This window comes from Monodon monoceros, unplaced genomic scaffold, assembly GCF_005190385.1.
Source record: "Monodon monoceros isolate NGI ecotype Baffin Bay Population unplaced genomic scaffold, NGI_Narwhal_1 Super_Scaffold_20, whole genome shotgun sequence".
Taxonomy (NCBI): Eukaryota; Metazoa; Chordata; class Mammalia; order Artiodactyla; family Monodontidae; genus Monodon; species Monodon monoceros.
Window position 1 is genome coordinate 72757208 of NW_021703777.1, and position 16021 is coordinate 72773228.

At 42.0% G+C, this 16021-nt stretch overlaps 1 protein-coding gene across 1 annotated transcript; it reads right to left on the reverse strand.

Annotated features, from left to right (window-relative positions):
* Window positions 1–679: 679 nt before the first annotated feature.
* On the reverse strand, window positions 680–15384 carry CHRNA9 (cholinergic receptor nicotinic alpha 9 subunit). The gene is made up of 5 exons (XM_029235846.1): window positions 15228–15384; window positions 14796–14941; window positions 13389–13543; window positions 4351–4883; window positions 680–1240 (listed from the first exon to the last, which is right to left on the reverse strand). Exons 1-5 carry the CDS (start codon window positions 15289–15291, stop codon window positions 696–698), a joined length of 1443 nt encoding a protein of 480 aa, XP_029091679.1. The 5' UTR covers window positions 15292–15384; the 3' UTR covers window positions 680–695.
* Between the last annotated feature and the right edge of the window lie 637 nt (window positions 15385–16021).

A 16021-nucleotide genomic window follows, 5' to 3' on the forward strand; every position in this document is an offset into this window, starting at 1 on the left:
AATAATTGAATGAATGAATAAGTAAGCCCAGTTTGCTGATGATCTTATTTAAATCCAAGACTAAATGCAGGCATGACTTCATCTTTAAGGTTTATATAAAATATAACCAACATATATGATATCATCATTACAAAGAAAACTCTCTACCCCATTAAGTCACTGATCCTTAGACCTTCTTTATATGAGACAAAATTTTTTATTCCATCATTTGAGATATGGCTTGAAATGCACCAGGCCTGAGAAAGGTAACAGTGAGACTTAAATTACACTAAGGAATATATCACTATTTTCCTTTTTTGAAAAGCATGTTCTAATAGGGACTAAGGGGAAAATGCGTTTCTTTTGTTTTGCTTTGAATTTTAAATGGAATGTAGTGTGCTTTTTTTATCTGTACTGCTAAAGGAGAGAATAACTGTGTGATCTAGAAGCCAGACACCTACCACTCTGGTAGGTTATAAAAGGGGTCCTTCTGTATTTCCTCCGTTTTCCTGCCCTTGAAATTTTGGACCTCCTGCTTGATTTAACCTGACAGATAGCTATAATATTGATCTGAAGTTGAAAACAAAATGTAAAGACAACATAAATCCTAATTTATATATATCTCTGTATATATAGATATAGGTATTTCTAATTTGGAAGAACATTAGAGTCGATCACAGGGGAAGTTTATTGATTTATCCCCACATACCAAATGCTCACGAATCTGCTCTTGCTATGATCAAAAGAGTCATCACAAACACCATAATAAAAAAAATCCACATGAAGAATCGGTCTATGACTTTTGCAACCTTCTTCCATTCGCTGCCCTTGGAATTGGTGGCCTTATGGTCTTTGAGGCATTTGGCAATGTATTCGATATTCCTCGTCAGCACTTTGTACCGTGCACAGTAACTGTCAACGTCCTGCGGGTTTTCACCCTGGTACCTCAAGTCATTCTTTAAGAGCTTGTTCATTTCCTTCTTTCTGGGAAGGTCTTTATTTCTGGTCGTCTTCAGATTAGCCTCTGGAAGGTTGCCATATACCTTCGTGAGGTGGTCCTCCTCCCTGTCTTGGCGGGGTCTAAGGCAGCTCTCACCCACGTCGTAGACAAACAAGATCCTAGACATGTATTTCAGGATGACTACCCTGGCCCAGTGTGGCACTGGCTGGGCCTCAGCCCCGCAGAAGTGGATATTCATCACCATGATGGTCAAGGCAGTGGAGGCTGTGATCAAGGCCATTGTGGCTATGTAGTATTTGCCTGGAAAATAACAACAACCAAGTTAGCTTAAAACTGTCCTTGTGTTTGGCTCAAAAAGAAACAAACACCTTTTCTAAGGAAGCTGTATACACTGATGGTTACTATTATAGACTTTTGAATAAAAGCGGGTTCAAATCCCAGCTCTGTCATCACTAGACTTGTGACCTAGAGCAAGTTATATAATTCTGGTAAGCCTCAGCTTCCTTCTTAATAAAATGACTATAATATTAGTATCTAACTCATAGGACTATGACAAGGCTTAACTGAGAAAATACAGGAAAAGTTTTCAGTTTGCCCTGAGTTAAAAGGTTTGTAAATTTTTGCTGAGGTCATGTTGTGAAAAACTTCCACTTTCAACGAACAAATAAGTAAACAATGAATGATCTTGGTCAGTTCTCAGAATTGTCTTTGGACCTTGTTAATATGAAAGCTCATTACCATTGGGGAAGAAAGGAGACACTGCGTCACTCTCAGTCTTTAACATGTGATTGCGTAAAGCAAATATTCATGAAAAAGGAAAACTAAGGAAGGAAACAATAAAGATGAGGGTACAAATTTCTGAAATGTAGAACAAAGAACCTAGAAGATGAACAAAACCAAAAGCAAGCTTTTTGAAAAGTGTAATAAAATTGATAAACCTTTGATGAGGCCACTCATGGAATAGAGGTGGGAGAAAGAAAGAAAAAGGGATGCAAAAGAAAAAAATAAGAGAATAGAAATTTAGAAAACAATAAAATAATATTACAAATAGCTGTATGATAATACATTTGAAAACCTAGATGAAATTTCTGCGAATATATAAGATGTCAAATTTAGTGTAAGAAGAAAGAACACTTAAATAGAAATAGGAATTAACCAAATACCTCTACCCACCCACCTTCCAAAAAGCTCTAGAGCCAAAAAGGTTTTACAGGTGAGTTTCACCGTATTTTTAGGGAACAGATAACTCATATCTTATGCAAGTTGTTCCAAAAATAGAAAAGAGGGAAAACTGCCTAGAAAATCTCATTTTATGAAGTAAATGCAGGCTTGGTTCCAAAAGTAGCAAGAAAGGAAATATTAAGGTCATTTCATTCATAGACACATTTGAGAAAGTCCTATAAAAATCATTGGCTAACTAAATACTACAGTGTCTTTAATTGATAATTCATCATGATAAAGAAGAGTTTAGTTCAACATCAGAAAACTGTAATATAATTCACTAACTTAATGGGGGAAAAGATAAAAGCTCACACGATCATCTTAACAGATGAAGACAATGCATTTGATAATGATTATCATCTGTTTATTGTTTGTTAAAAGCTTTGAGTAAACTAAACATCAATGGAATCTTTCTTAACATTGTCAAGGCTGTGGGCCAAAAGCCTGGGCCAAAAGCCTGGATCAAATGCTACACTTGATGCAGGAAACTTCAACACACTTCTATGGGATTGTAACTCTATTTCATAGGTGCTACAAATAACAAATTGTGACAATTAATAAAGTTCTCAAGATCTGTGTACACCCTTCCAAAAAAGATACATTTCATATTATCACAGAAACAGAAAAAGTAATGCTTGTAAAATTCTTGAGACATGTTCTGAGACATCTTTCTTCAGAAATTGATCCAGCTTGCTTTTGAATCTTACTGCTAAAGAAGAGAGAGGGGTCTGTCAATTGATCTTGCCTCAAACAGGGTTATTATTAGATGTTGTCACTGTCAATCATTTCTGCCTCAGGAGAGGTGATAAAAGTACCAATAAACGTCTTCCTCTTTATTAGTGGTGGTGAGAACCTTCTGTGTCTATTTCTCAAAAAGGTGTACATGAGTGTGGGGGTGGGGGTGGGGTGGGGAGGTGTTGCTGGGAGAGACGTAACAAGGAAGAGATCTCCAAACAGAAAAACCAATGTAGTAACGTCTAAATACTGGGTAATACTGGATACAGGAGAGAGTAAAAGGGCAGTACAATACCCCTTTTATATTGCTTTCTAAGTCTCCTGGTGTTCTGAAATTTCTCCTCATTGATTACATTAAAGAACTAAAAATTAGGTCTAGCTTCTGATTCTCATAAGCATCTAGTACAACAGCAAGTCATTGAGATAGACGTATTGATCTGGGTGTTATCCTTGGTGGCAGGAAGTAGGTATTAAAGGTGTTAGGAAGGATCTCAGAACAAGGGAGGTAAAGGAAAGGGGAAGCAGGGATGGCAGCCACAGTCTTCACTCCTTCTCTTAGAGGGACATTTCATTATTGCAAAATTTTGAAAGTGTGTTCTACTTGAGAATCACCTCAGATACCCAAATCTTGCCCAAGATTGCTTAAAAAGAAAAACAACCTCTTTGGGTGTAGGAACCTGCATTTTTAACAAGCTCTCCGACACCTACTATACCCAGTAAAGGTTGAGAATTATTCTATCAAGGGTAGACGGCAGGCTTAAAAATCCAGCTCATCATTTCCAACACATTTATCACTCTTCCCAAGAAGAAATCCCTTGTAACGTGATAATAATAGTCACTTTTCTCTCAGTCCTCACCATATGCCAGGCTCCGTGTTAAGCAGTGGCACAATGAGGTAGCAATTACACAAATTTTCCTGCTGATGAAGTAGAGACTCAAAAATTAAGTAACTCTCTTCAGGCTGATCAAAGAATGAGTGGTGAAGTCAGAGTTCAAACGCAGATTTCTTTGACTTCAAAATCAGGGTCTTAATCTATAAGCCAGTGGTTATTAGACTTGAACAAAAAGCTCATCGAAATCACCTAGAAAGGTTTTAAAAACAGTTTGCCAGGCTTTACGGCCAGAGTTTCTAATTAAGTAGATCTAGGGTGGGCCCTGAGAATTTGCATTTCTAAAATGATGCTTATGCTGTGGGTCCAGAGACCATACTGTGAGAACCACTGCTCTAAACCATATCGCTCTCATTCCTCTTTTGGGTAAACCTGGAGACAACAAGACCAGCTTTGTTTCCAACAGCCACATCTCTTTTCAAAGATGCCAACTGAAGACACCAAATGAAGTATGTGACAGCCTGTGTTGAGTCTGAAGTTGACCTCATTGTTAGGAGTTTAAAGATACAGATACAACCCCAGTTACCACAGTGCTGACTCAAAGTGTAAGACACTTGAACTCACCTATCAGAGGGACATTTTCTGAGGCTGGCATGATCTCTGCCACCATGAGCTGAAATACAGTCATGGCCAACAGTATGGTCACTCCCAGGGAGACCTTTTCCCCAGAGGCTGCTGGGAGATAAAAACTCAAGGGAGCCAGAAAAGATATGAGGACACATGGGATGAGGAGGTTGACGATATAGAAAGAGGACCGCCTCTTTAGAAGGAGAGTGAATGTCACATCCGGGTAAGGCTCAGAGCAGCAGCCATAGGAGATCACATTCTTCACAGCAGGCATGCCATGCACCTCCCACTCTACATCTTCGATGAAGTCGGAGAGGTCTCCGCTGTCCAGGGCGTTGAATATATCCACCTGATTGCCATTGTAAGTCCAGGAACCAAAGGTCAGGTTGCACTGCTGGTTATCAAAGGGGAAGTAGGTGACGTCCACCACACAGGAGCTTTTGGTGATGGCTGGTGCATCCCAGGTGATCAGCCCATCGTACCGCAGGACCACGTTGGTGTTGACAGGCTCAGAAGATTCATCATCAGCCCTGGAGGTCAGAGGAGGAAAATGAGAGCTGCTCGCCAGGACAACTCACCAAGCTCCTTACCCCTGATAGCTCAGCGCCCTGTGCCCATCACTTCAGTGTCTTGGCAGTGGCTCACCATTCCTGTCACCCTGGCTTGAAAGTCTGGAGTCAATTCTAATTTGCCCTCTTCTCCATTTCCTGTGAATAGTTAGGGCCGAGTTCTCTTGGATTCTTTCTTTAAAGCATCCCTGCTTTATGTCCCTTCCTCTCCATTCCCAGTGCCACTCTCTTGGTCCAGGTATAATTATTCAAACACCCAGAAAAAAAGTAAACGAGGCTAAAATCTAACGGGGCTCTGCTTACCTGATTTTGTTAACTGTGGGCACAAGAATATTAAAGTAACTTTGTGTTGCTGTTGAAAGAGTTGTACATGTTTACAGTAGAACATTTGAAAAACACAGAGAAAAAATTATTCACCCATAATCTAAGAGATAATAATTTATTCTAGATATAACTTCTTTTTGCTTTATCAACATTTATGCCTTACATCTTGGGGGTACAGAATTTCTGTTTCACTTTGGGGAATGACTCTTTCTCCATGACCATTGTAAGGCAGATGAAACAATGATCAAGTTTCCTCAGCCACCCTTGGCCAGGGGCTGGCTGTGTGACCCGAGCTAGGTCCAAGTGATTCACTCTCCCTGCAGTTTAGATCTTAAGCAGAGTGACCCAAAGACCAAAAAAGACTCACACTGGTGATGGCTCCCTATAAAAGTCAATTAATTATTATTATTATTTTTTAAAAAATCTCAATATTCTCCACTGTCTTGAACTGTAGAGTAGTCCTGGTTTGTCCTTTCCAAGGCCTGGTCATTGATTTTTTTCCCTTTAATTCAGTGAGCTGTACGATATCCTTCCAACAGATTCCCTTTGTCACAAGGTAGACAAAGTCAGTTTCTAATGCTTACAGCCTTAACTGATATGTTTCTGTTAATATTTTAATGCACATTTTTCTAAGTGTTCCTTATGATTTTTTCCCTACAAAATATATTATGGCTAAATGTAATGTGGTTTGCTGAATTAGATTCTTACAGAAAAAGTACATTAGTGGAAAAACTGGTGAAGTCCAAATAGTCTGTAGTTTAGTTAATAGTATTGTATTAGTCTTCACAAATGTACTATGGTTACATAGATGTAACATTAAGGGAAACTGGGTGAAGAATAAACAAGAACTCTGTACCATCTTTGCAACTTTTCTGTAAAATTATCTCAAAATAAAAAAGTTAATTTACAAAATAACATTGAGACAATTTAAAAACATACATGATCATCTGTTCATATTCTTTTGCAACTTTATTTTTGTGGCTAAATGGTATTCAGTTACATTCCATTATAGAGATGTGCCATAGTTATTTAACCAATTCACCTATTTTCAACATTATAGTTGTTTCCAGTTTTTACATTTACAAGCAATGCCGCAGTGAACATCTCTGTAGTCAAATTGTTGCGTTTATCCACTGACTCTTTCCTTAGGTTAAATTGCTAGAAGAGGGTGTGTTAGATCAAAGAACTGGCATGTTTTAAAAGTTTTTTTCCTACTTATTAAAATTTAGGTACCACAATGTTAACTGTAATGGTCTGATTGGGTCCACTCTAATCAGAGCATTACAGCTGAATTGTGGCACTCGATTTTTAATGGAGGTCTAGAGAGGGGATCTTTAACGTGGTCTTGTGAAGAGAACAAAATGAATATTTTGAAAATGCCTGAACCTACCCTCTGTAACAATGAGAAATATATATAGTTAGCTATACGAGAAGTGAGAACTGGAGGATGGGAACTCACCCATCCTACCTTCCTTGTTGTAAGAGATCTCAGGGTCAGAGAGAATCTATCTGGAGCTAGAATAATTGTATTAGTCATGGTCCCTGCAGAAAGTGGATGGCCCACTCAAATTAGATAATTTGAGGAGTGTTTAATGCAGGGACTATTTACAAAGGTATGGATAAGGTGTAGGGCAACCACTCCAGGGCTAGTAACAGCAGAGCTATTACCATTCCTGGGCCCGAAGAGGTGAAGGGAAGGTGCAGTTACCAAGACCTGGAAGGAAAGACTTGCTTAAGAGGGTCACCATGATAGGAGCTATACCTTTCTGTCAAGGGACACAGCAAGCCAAAGATAATAACTCTATAGGAAGAGAGCAAGGGAATACATGCCCTAACCTCACTCCCTTTTCTCCCTCCAATTGCTCACTGGTGCTTCTCATTGACCCAACCCAACCAGAAGCCAGAGGGCAAAGGAGCCCACTGTCTGAAAACATCACCCCAACTACTCAGGAGGAGTTTAAAGACATTACTATTTAATTACTTCATGACCAATATCTTGTTTTATCTCCCTGGTTTCTCTGATCACATCTTTTTACAGCTCAGCACTTGCACTGGTTTCCTATGGCCGACCAAATGCTTCCAAACCTCCTAAGTTCAGTGTCCTAGACGTTCCATGATCTACTCCCGTCCCACTCTGTAGCCTCCCACTGGCCTCTGATGTCTTCCACTGGTCTCCTTCACTCGCACACCACCAATCAAGGCTGAAACCCTAACAGATCCTGTGAGTGTCTCTCCTTTACTCAAACTCTTTCTTCTCCCTATAATACCCGCCCCACTTTCTGCAAATATAAATCTAATACATCCTTCAAGACAGCTCAGATGCCTACCCCTCTGAGAAGCCCCGCCTGCCCCTCCAGTCTGATGAAATCCCTTCACCTTTGAAGGGCTCTGGTACTTTATTTCTGTGTTATGAGGGGCTTACATTTTACATACATTTCTTATTGGACTGTTCATTGAGGTCAGAGACTGAGTCTTAAAATCCTAACCCCTCAACACATGAGTGAATGCCTTGCACAGAAGAAGGATTTAACAAAGAAAGGTAAGTGGGTAGGTAAGTGGGTTGATTGAATCAGTATGGCTCATTCTCCTTCAGAAAGTAGCAATGACATCACAGAAATATCACAGAGAGATTCGGGTTAAAATCTTGGTCAGTTTCTGTAACCTTGAGCAAGTAACATTTCTGTCACCCACCTGTAAAAGTAGAGGCTATAATACCTTAAGGTTTCTTTTTAAATGTTATATTAAGTAAATAATTAATCTATTAATTTCTTATTGCTGCTGTAAAAAATTACCACAAACCAAGTGTCTTAAAATAATACAAATTTAGCATCTCTACAGTTTTAGAGGTCAAAAATCCGAAAATCAAGGTTTAGGCAGGGCTGTGTTCTTTCCAGAGGCTCTAAAGGAGAGTCCATTTCCTTGCCTTTTCCAGCTTCTAGAGGCTGCCTGCATTCTTTGGTTTAGGGCTCCTTCCTTCTATCACTCTGATATCTGCTTCCTTTGTGGCATCTGACTCTCCCACCTCTCTCTCTTATAAGGACTTGTAAGGTTGTTTCCAATGGCCCCAGCAGGGTAATCTCTCAAATCCTTAATTTAATCACACCTGCAAAGTCCCTCTTGCCACGTAAGGTGACATATTCACAGACTTCAGGGATTGAGATGGGGACACTCTGGGGGCAATTATTTTGTCTACCACACTATGTAGAGCCCCAGTTCACTGCCTGACACACAGTAAGTGTCCAATACATATGAGTTTCTTCTCTTTCCCTTCCCTCTGTTTCTAACTATGTTCTATTTTCCCAACTAGAAAATGAAAAAAATTACAGGGACAACATTTCAAAATGGAGGTCGAGAGGGCAGCGTTCAATAATATGACCCTAAGAGATTATTTAAATTGTTTTCCTCTTACCTTCCCTTTCCTCCAACACTTAGTGCCCTTCACGCAGTCCCTTCTCCCCTGATCAAAGACTGAGCTGACTTCAGCTTCGCACTTGAGCAGAAAGACCTTTCCCAGCAAGGGCTGTAAGAAGCAAGATCTCCAGAACTGGAGAAGTGTGGGCTGGTGAAGGAGAGAACAGTGAGAATCAGCCAGTTTTTCTGGTACCAGACAGTGCCTGGAACCTCGACATAGGCTTGTTTCTTTACTCAGTCCCACAATCCACCCTTTTTCCTATCTCGAATCTCTCCGTCTTTCGTGTGTCCCCCTTATCTTCCCTTCCACGTCAAAAAGAAGTCCCTCTCGGACTTCCCTGGTGGCGCAGTGGTTAAGAATCCCCCTGCCAATGTAGGGGACACGGGTTCGAGCCCTGGTCCAGGAAGATCCCACATGCCACGGAGCAATTAAGCCCGTGTGCCACAACTACTGAGCCTGCTCTCTAGAGCCTGCACGCCACAACTACTGAAGCCCGTGCGCCTAGAGCCCGTGCTCTGCAACAAGAGAAGCCACCACAATGAAAAGCCCACGCACCACAATGAAGACCCAACGCAACCAAAAATAAATAAATTAAAAAAAAAAAGGGGTCCCTCTCTTTCTTTTCAAGGCTAACTTCTCTTCTTGTACTGTGACTTCTTTCCTTCCAAGTCTCTTTCAGGATTTCGCCTCTCTTGGTCTCTCTTATTCTCTCTGGTTCCTCTAATCCCCTCCCAACTCTGTTCCCAAGTCTCCCTACCAACTTCCCTTCCTCCCAGGCCCCTCCCACCTCTCTCCTCTCTGCACACCGCTCTCGAGAGTAATTGATGCCTGCTGCCTTCACTTCCCCATCTTGCTTGTATTCTTGCAATTTGGCTTCTTCCCAACTTTCAAAGTGTGCTCTTTCAAAGGTCACTCATGACTTGCAAATGGGCAAATCTAAAGACTCTTCTAAGAGTCTGTCAACCCTTCCCAAGCACTTCACTTTCTGAGTTGTTCCTAGACATCCTTTCTTCCCTTGGTTTCTATGAGGCAATTCTCTCAGCTCTCCTTCTACCCCTTTAACCATTTCTTCTGAATGTTCTCTGTAAATTTCTTCAGTGAAGAAATTCTCCAACTTTATCCTCAGCCATTTTCTTTCCCTCCTTGAGCAGTTCTATAAGGGCTTAAAGGGCTTTTGATAGCTCTAGCCGTGACCTTCTTTGCAGGCTGAAAACTTGCCTTTGCAATCTCTTTGTTGGTTGTCTCCTCTGTTCCTTTGGCCTCCCAAACTGAACAGGTCTCACACCAAACTCATCATCTTTTTCTCCAAACCTGTTCCTCTTCTGCCTCCTTTATTTCCAATGTCATCCTTTTTTTTTCTTTTTAAGGAGCTTTATTGATGTGTGATTGGCATGCAATAAATTGCATACATTTAAAGTATACAGTCATAAAATTTGACATATGTATATCCAATCTCATCTTACAGTTTTTCCATCCTTTCAATTCTCTAAGCTACTTTAGCAGAACTTAAAGCTAAATTGTAGACAACTCTTTCTGAGTACAACAGGGTACCCAATTTCTTACTAGGTCTAAAATCCAAGTATTAAACCGGTCCATTAAAATCCAACCATTAAAACTCTCTCATAATAAACACACTCCTGAAATTTCTGTAATCCACTCTTTACCTAACCTAAAAATGTCAGGAATCCTTGCACCCTCTTATGCTAACCATTATATTGGCCATATACCTATACTAAGCAACCCCACCAGAACTTTATTCCTTTACTGACTTGGTAACAGCCAATACCTGCTTGAGTCATTATATTGTTAAAGAGCTCACTACCTCTTGGGAAAATTCATTCTTCAAATTATTAGTTTTTTTAAATTGCATTAAAATGCGATTAAAAAACCCTTTAACTTCTACTCATTGTCTTGGGTTTTGTCCTCTGGAGGAATTTTCTCTTTTTTCTCTACCTTATTTTTCCTATGATTGCCTATGACAGCCATCAAGTCTTCCTAAGGACCTCTCTCTTCCAAACTCAGCATCAATAAATTCGACTGCTCCTCATATGAAATAGCTTCCAGGCCCAGGACCATCCTCATCACTCCTCAGCAAGTCTAACCCATGGATTCAGGCACCAATGGTGAATCTATATGTTAAGCATCTTCCTGCCCAAACTATCTTTATCACACATGACTGGATCACCTGCCTTATACCCCTCTTTATTCTCCCTACCACCACTCAGGAAGCCCATTTTTTGGTCTACAAGTTTCTGTACCAGATTCTGAGAAGTACTTATATTATATCAGGGAGCAGAAGATTCTGCAGGTCCAGGGATTCAGGTAGAAGGACCAGGGTCAGGGTCCTTCCTCGGGACCCCAAAGGACTGGGGTCTCTCCTTTGCCTGATCCTCTAACTCTCTTCTATTCTCATTTCAGTTGTTTAAAGGAATGCAAATGACATCCAACCATAAGTCCATTTAGGGTTTCCTCTGAATAGTAAAACTCTGATGTTACTGAGAAGGAGAACACACAGGAAAATAGAGGATCCAAAACAGAACTGTCCATGATAGGAGGGGAAAGAAGACTAAAGAGTCAATCCAGAGGAAAAGAAGAGTTGATGAATCAGTGTGGTGAAAAGGGTCTGTGTGTGAAAGAAAAGGGGATCAGAACTCACACTTCTCAAAGCCAGCGATCTCGGGGGGAAAGGACGGAGAACGGGGACAAAATTTACCAAAGCCACGGCAGGCTTGTGTGAGCTCGTGAGTGCATAACTGGCTTCTCTGATAAAGGGGGACTGGGGTAGGCTTAACTTAGGTCATGCCAGCTCGGAAAGAAGTGTTTCAGTAAGAGCTGGGCACTGCTTCAGTCAATCAAAGCAGGAGGAAAAGGAGAACCAGCCTTCTGTTTTCCTCCAGGGAGAATTTTGAACTTATAGAATGCTGTAAGTGTTCTATGTAAAGTATATCCTCTGATTACTCTCCTGCACCCCGTGTGTGGGAAGAGGTAATGGACATCCTGGCTCATTCTCTTGCCTGCTATGTATGTGTATGTGTGTGTGTATGTGTGTGTGTGTGTGTGTGTGTGTGTGTGCTGAGGGGAGTGTGAACCAGAGTACTAAAGCACCAGCACTTGGATATGATCTTGCTTGGGAAGGGGTATGGAAGAGTTGCCATTCCAGAGTGGGGAATGGACAGCAGCATCAGGACTATGATTCATGAGGTCATGACCCTCGGACAAGCTCCCTGAGTAAGGACTGAGACTAAAATCCAGGCTGCAACCTACCAGTTGCTTCTTGAAGGGAAACTCACGTCCAGTAGAAGGCTGAGCTCTCCGGAGAGTCCCCCTGAGCTGCTCCTCATACATATGGCTCTGCTCAGAGGAACGTTTCCCAGCCCTGAGAAACTTGAGTTCCAGAATAAAAAGAGAGAGGAGCCCCTTTGACAACAGGTGGAGCATCTGAACCTGAATTGAGACAGCTATCTGGTTCCTTCTCAAAGTATGATCCATGGAACAGCAGCACTACGGTCTGGAGCTTATAGAAATGCAGAACGTCAGACTCTACCCCAGACCTACTGAATCAGAATCTATTTGAGCAAAAGCTCCTCAGATGATTCGTGCACACTTTAAAATTTGAGAAACTTAAACCTTACCTACCCACTCACCAAGGCCCCTTGCTCTCGGACCAGGAAAAGGCCAACTGGTGATCTTATGATCTAGTTCATCTTCCACTCCATACAAGGTCCAAATTCCATAGGCCAGCTTCTAGCAGGCCCATTCTGATTTAATCTTAATCGTATCATGTATTTTTGATACATGATCTTAGACAAGGGAGCACCACTGTTAAGGGTTGAATTGCATCTGTGAAGACTTCGTATGTTGAAATCCTAGCCCCTGGCACTTCAGAATGTGACCTAATTTGGAACAGCGTCATTGTAGATGTAATTAGTCTAGAAGAGGTCATACTGGTGTGGTGTAAACACCTAATTCAACAAGACTGGTGTCCTTATACAAGGGAAAATATGGACACAGACAACACACAGGGAGAACACCATGTGAAGAAGAAAGCAGAGATTGTGGTGATGCTTCTACAAGTCAAGAAACTGAAGATTGCCAGCAACCACCTGAGAAACTAGGGGAGAGACAGGGAACAGAGTGTTCCTCACAGGCCTCAGAAGGAACCAACCTTACCAGTACCTTTATCTTTTTTTGTTTGTTTGTTTGTTTGTTTTGCGGTACGCGGGCCTCTCACTGTTGTGGCCTCACCCGTTGCAGAGCACAGGCTCCGGACGCGCAGGCTCAGCGGCCATGGCTCACAAGCCTAGCTTCTCCGCGGCATGTGGGATCTTCCCTACCGGGGCATGAACCCGTGTCCCCTGCATCGGCAGGCGGACTCTCAACCACTGAGCCACCAGGGAAGCCCCAGTACCTTTATCTTGCACTTCTAGCGTCCAGAACTGTGAGACAATAAGTTTCTGTCATTTAAGCCACCCAGTATGTGGTACTTTGTTACAGTAGCCCTAGAAAACTAACACGGCTTCTAATACAGTTTCTCATCTGAAAAGGGGGCTGTAACTCTAAGATTTCATGACCTATTGTTTTATTATCTGAGGTTTTATGACCTTCACTTCAGGGACTAGGAACATGAATAGACTTAACCTCATGCATGTTTTAAACATTCCTTTTCCATTATGTTTACATTCTGTTACATCAATAAATTCATTCCCGAGAAACTACTGACTTGCACTTACTTGTTATACAGGACAATATCCGGCCTCCACACCAGGTCGCTGGGGATCCTGATGGAGTCCAGTCCATCATACTGGTCTCGATCCCATGTGAGATACGCATCATGCCAGATTTGACGGATCCACAAATAGGCAGTCAGAATTTGATTTCTTTCATCCTGCACAATTAACCCAGATACAACTTTATCCCATCAACACCTCAACCGAATGCACCTGTCTCTAGAACACTCATCTTCAAAACAGGAATTCCAAGAGCACTAGTCTATTTCCAATAAGAAAGTGAGAATTTTTCCAGTCTATCCCCTTGATTGACTGCCAGGGAAATGTTTTTTTCTGTGATTTAGTGTTAGGAATGTAAAGTGGACAAATATTTAAATCATCAGATCTCTGCATGGATCAACTGCCCAAATTTCTCTGAAAATAGATCAACCGATGATTCTTTTGAATGAAAAAGTCGGCAAACATCGATAATGTACCAAAGAAAAGTCTTTCAAGTTTCATAACTTCGTGTAATTAAACACATATAAGCATTATATAAGGTAAGTCATCTTAAAACATCAGCTTTTGGGCTTCCCTGGTGACGCAGTGGTTAAGAATCCGCCTGCCAATGCAGGGGACACAGGTTCGAGCGCTGGTCCGGGAAGATCCCACGTGCTGTGGAGCAACTAAGCCCGTGTACCACAACTACTGAGCCCACGCTCTAGAGCCCACGAGCCACAACTACTGAAGCCTGCGTGCCTAGAGCCCGTGCTCCGCAACAAGAGAAGCCACCGCAATGAGAAGCCTGCACACCACAACGAAGAGTAGCCCCCGCTTGCGGCAACTAGAGAAAACCCACGCTCAGCAATGAAGACCCAATGCAGCCAAAAATCAATTAATTAATTAATTTAAAAAACCCCACCTTTTAAAAACTGGGGATAAAATTCACATTACATGAAACTCACCACTTTAACCATTTTAAAGTGTACAGCTCAGTGACTTTCAGTTTATTCACAATGTTGTGGAACCACCACCATTCTCTACTTCCAGAACATTTTGTCACCCCAAAAGAGGAAGCCTATGACCGTCAAGCAGTCTATCACTATTCCCCCATTATTCCCACAGCCCCTACTCTGCTTTCTGTCTCTATGGTTTTGCTGATTTTGCACATTTCATAGAGACGGAACATGTAATGTGTAACCAACTTTCTTCAGATGATATAAGACTGTTAGTGTTAATGGCCAGGATTACATAATTTAGTGAAATTAATTTTGTAGAAAGCTTTCTTCCCCTGGAGTTCCCTTCTCCCATCAGCTTGCACACAGAGCTCTGTGTTCTCACGTTCTCTCAAATTCCCAGTTCAGACATTCCCTTTGGAAAGCACTGCTAGTTTCATTCTAAACATTTCAGAGTTACCACTATGTTACTCACCATATCCTTAATCTGAGAAAGTGTAATCTGGAGCGTGACATTCAGAACTTTGTCTGTATCCTCTACTGGACGAAGAGCATTGGAATAATCTTCAAAAATGTCATTAAACAACTTGTGAGCATATTTTCCATCTGCTGTTTCTCCAGCTGCTCAAAAGAGGGACCTGATCAACCTTCAGTGTCATGTATATTTTAAGGCAAAGAACAACAGTCCAAGGACTAGCGTTGGGGATAATCTAGCATCAGCTGGGGACAAGCTCTAGGTCGATGGGAGTTATTTTTCTGGCACACCCTACAGGATTAGTATGAGTCAGTAAGAAGACGAAGTACTTCCTTGCAGTTAGAACATTTGTTCTTTTTCCTGGCCCACCCTAAAACACAAAGAAGTGGCCCCAGATGAGTGACAATGGTTACACGCCCACCAGCCTCTTACCTCTCAGTCTGGAGGCAGCAAAGTAAATCCAGCAACAGGAGATGCAGAAGTGGGGCCAGTTCATCTTTTTCCTAAGCCTCTGTAAATTCCCAGCCAGGCAGTGCGGTCTTCCAGTTCTCTCTGTGAATGGGAAGGGTCTGGTCACAAAGCACCTACTCTGCCACTGTCTCTGCACAGCAAAGAGCTCAGGGCTTGCAGTGCACGTAGGGCCCTAGGTCCTGAGATCCCTCCCCATTGGTAACCTGAGACTGGCAGCTCCAGTAGCTGAGAAGTCAGGAGCCCCAGGTGTGTTAGGTCAGGCAGTGCTGTTCTAGGGGAGCCACCCTGGTTGAGCATCCCTAGCTACCTTCAGCAGGAATATCCAGACCAAACTTTTAGGGGAAGAGAGGTAGGAGTCTGACACTCCCTGAGATTCCACCTAAGCAGACCGGACACTTTCTATACCTGCAGCAAGAAGACTCAGCCGGGGACTAAGAAAAGCTGAACTGACCCAGCCATGGGACAGCCATCTGGAAAGGCCCTATGCATTTGGAGTGGCTTTTGAAGAGGGAAACAGAAGCAGTTCCACAATCTCCGGAATAGACTGGCATTTGGGTTTCTTCTCTGCCTCTGCTTCTCACCACTCATTCAGTTGTCCCACTGAGCACAGATCTTGTATAGGAAAGGGTGTGTGTGTGTGTGTATGCAGGTGGATGGGGGGCAGAAGAGCATTCACTTGCTTCAGAAGCAGCAGCACTATTATTTGGATTAGCAGTGCAGGACCTAGGTTTGACTGCCAGCCCAAATCCTCCCTC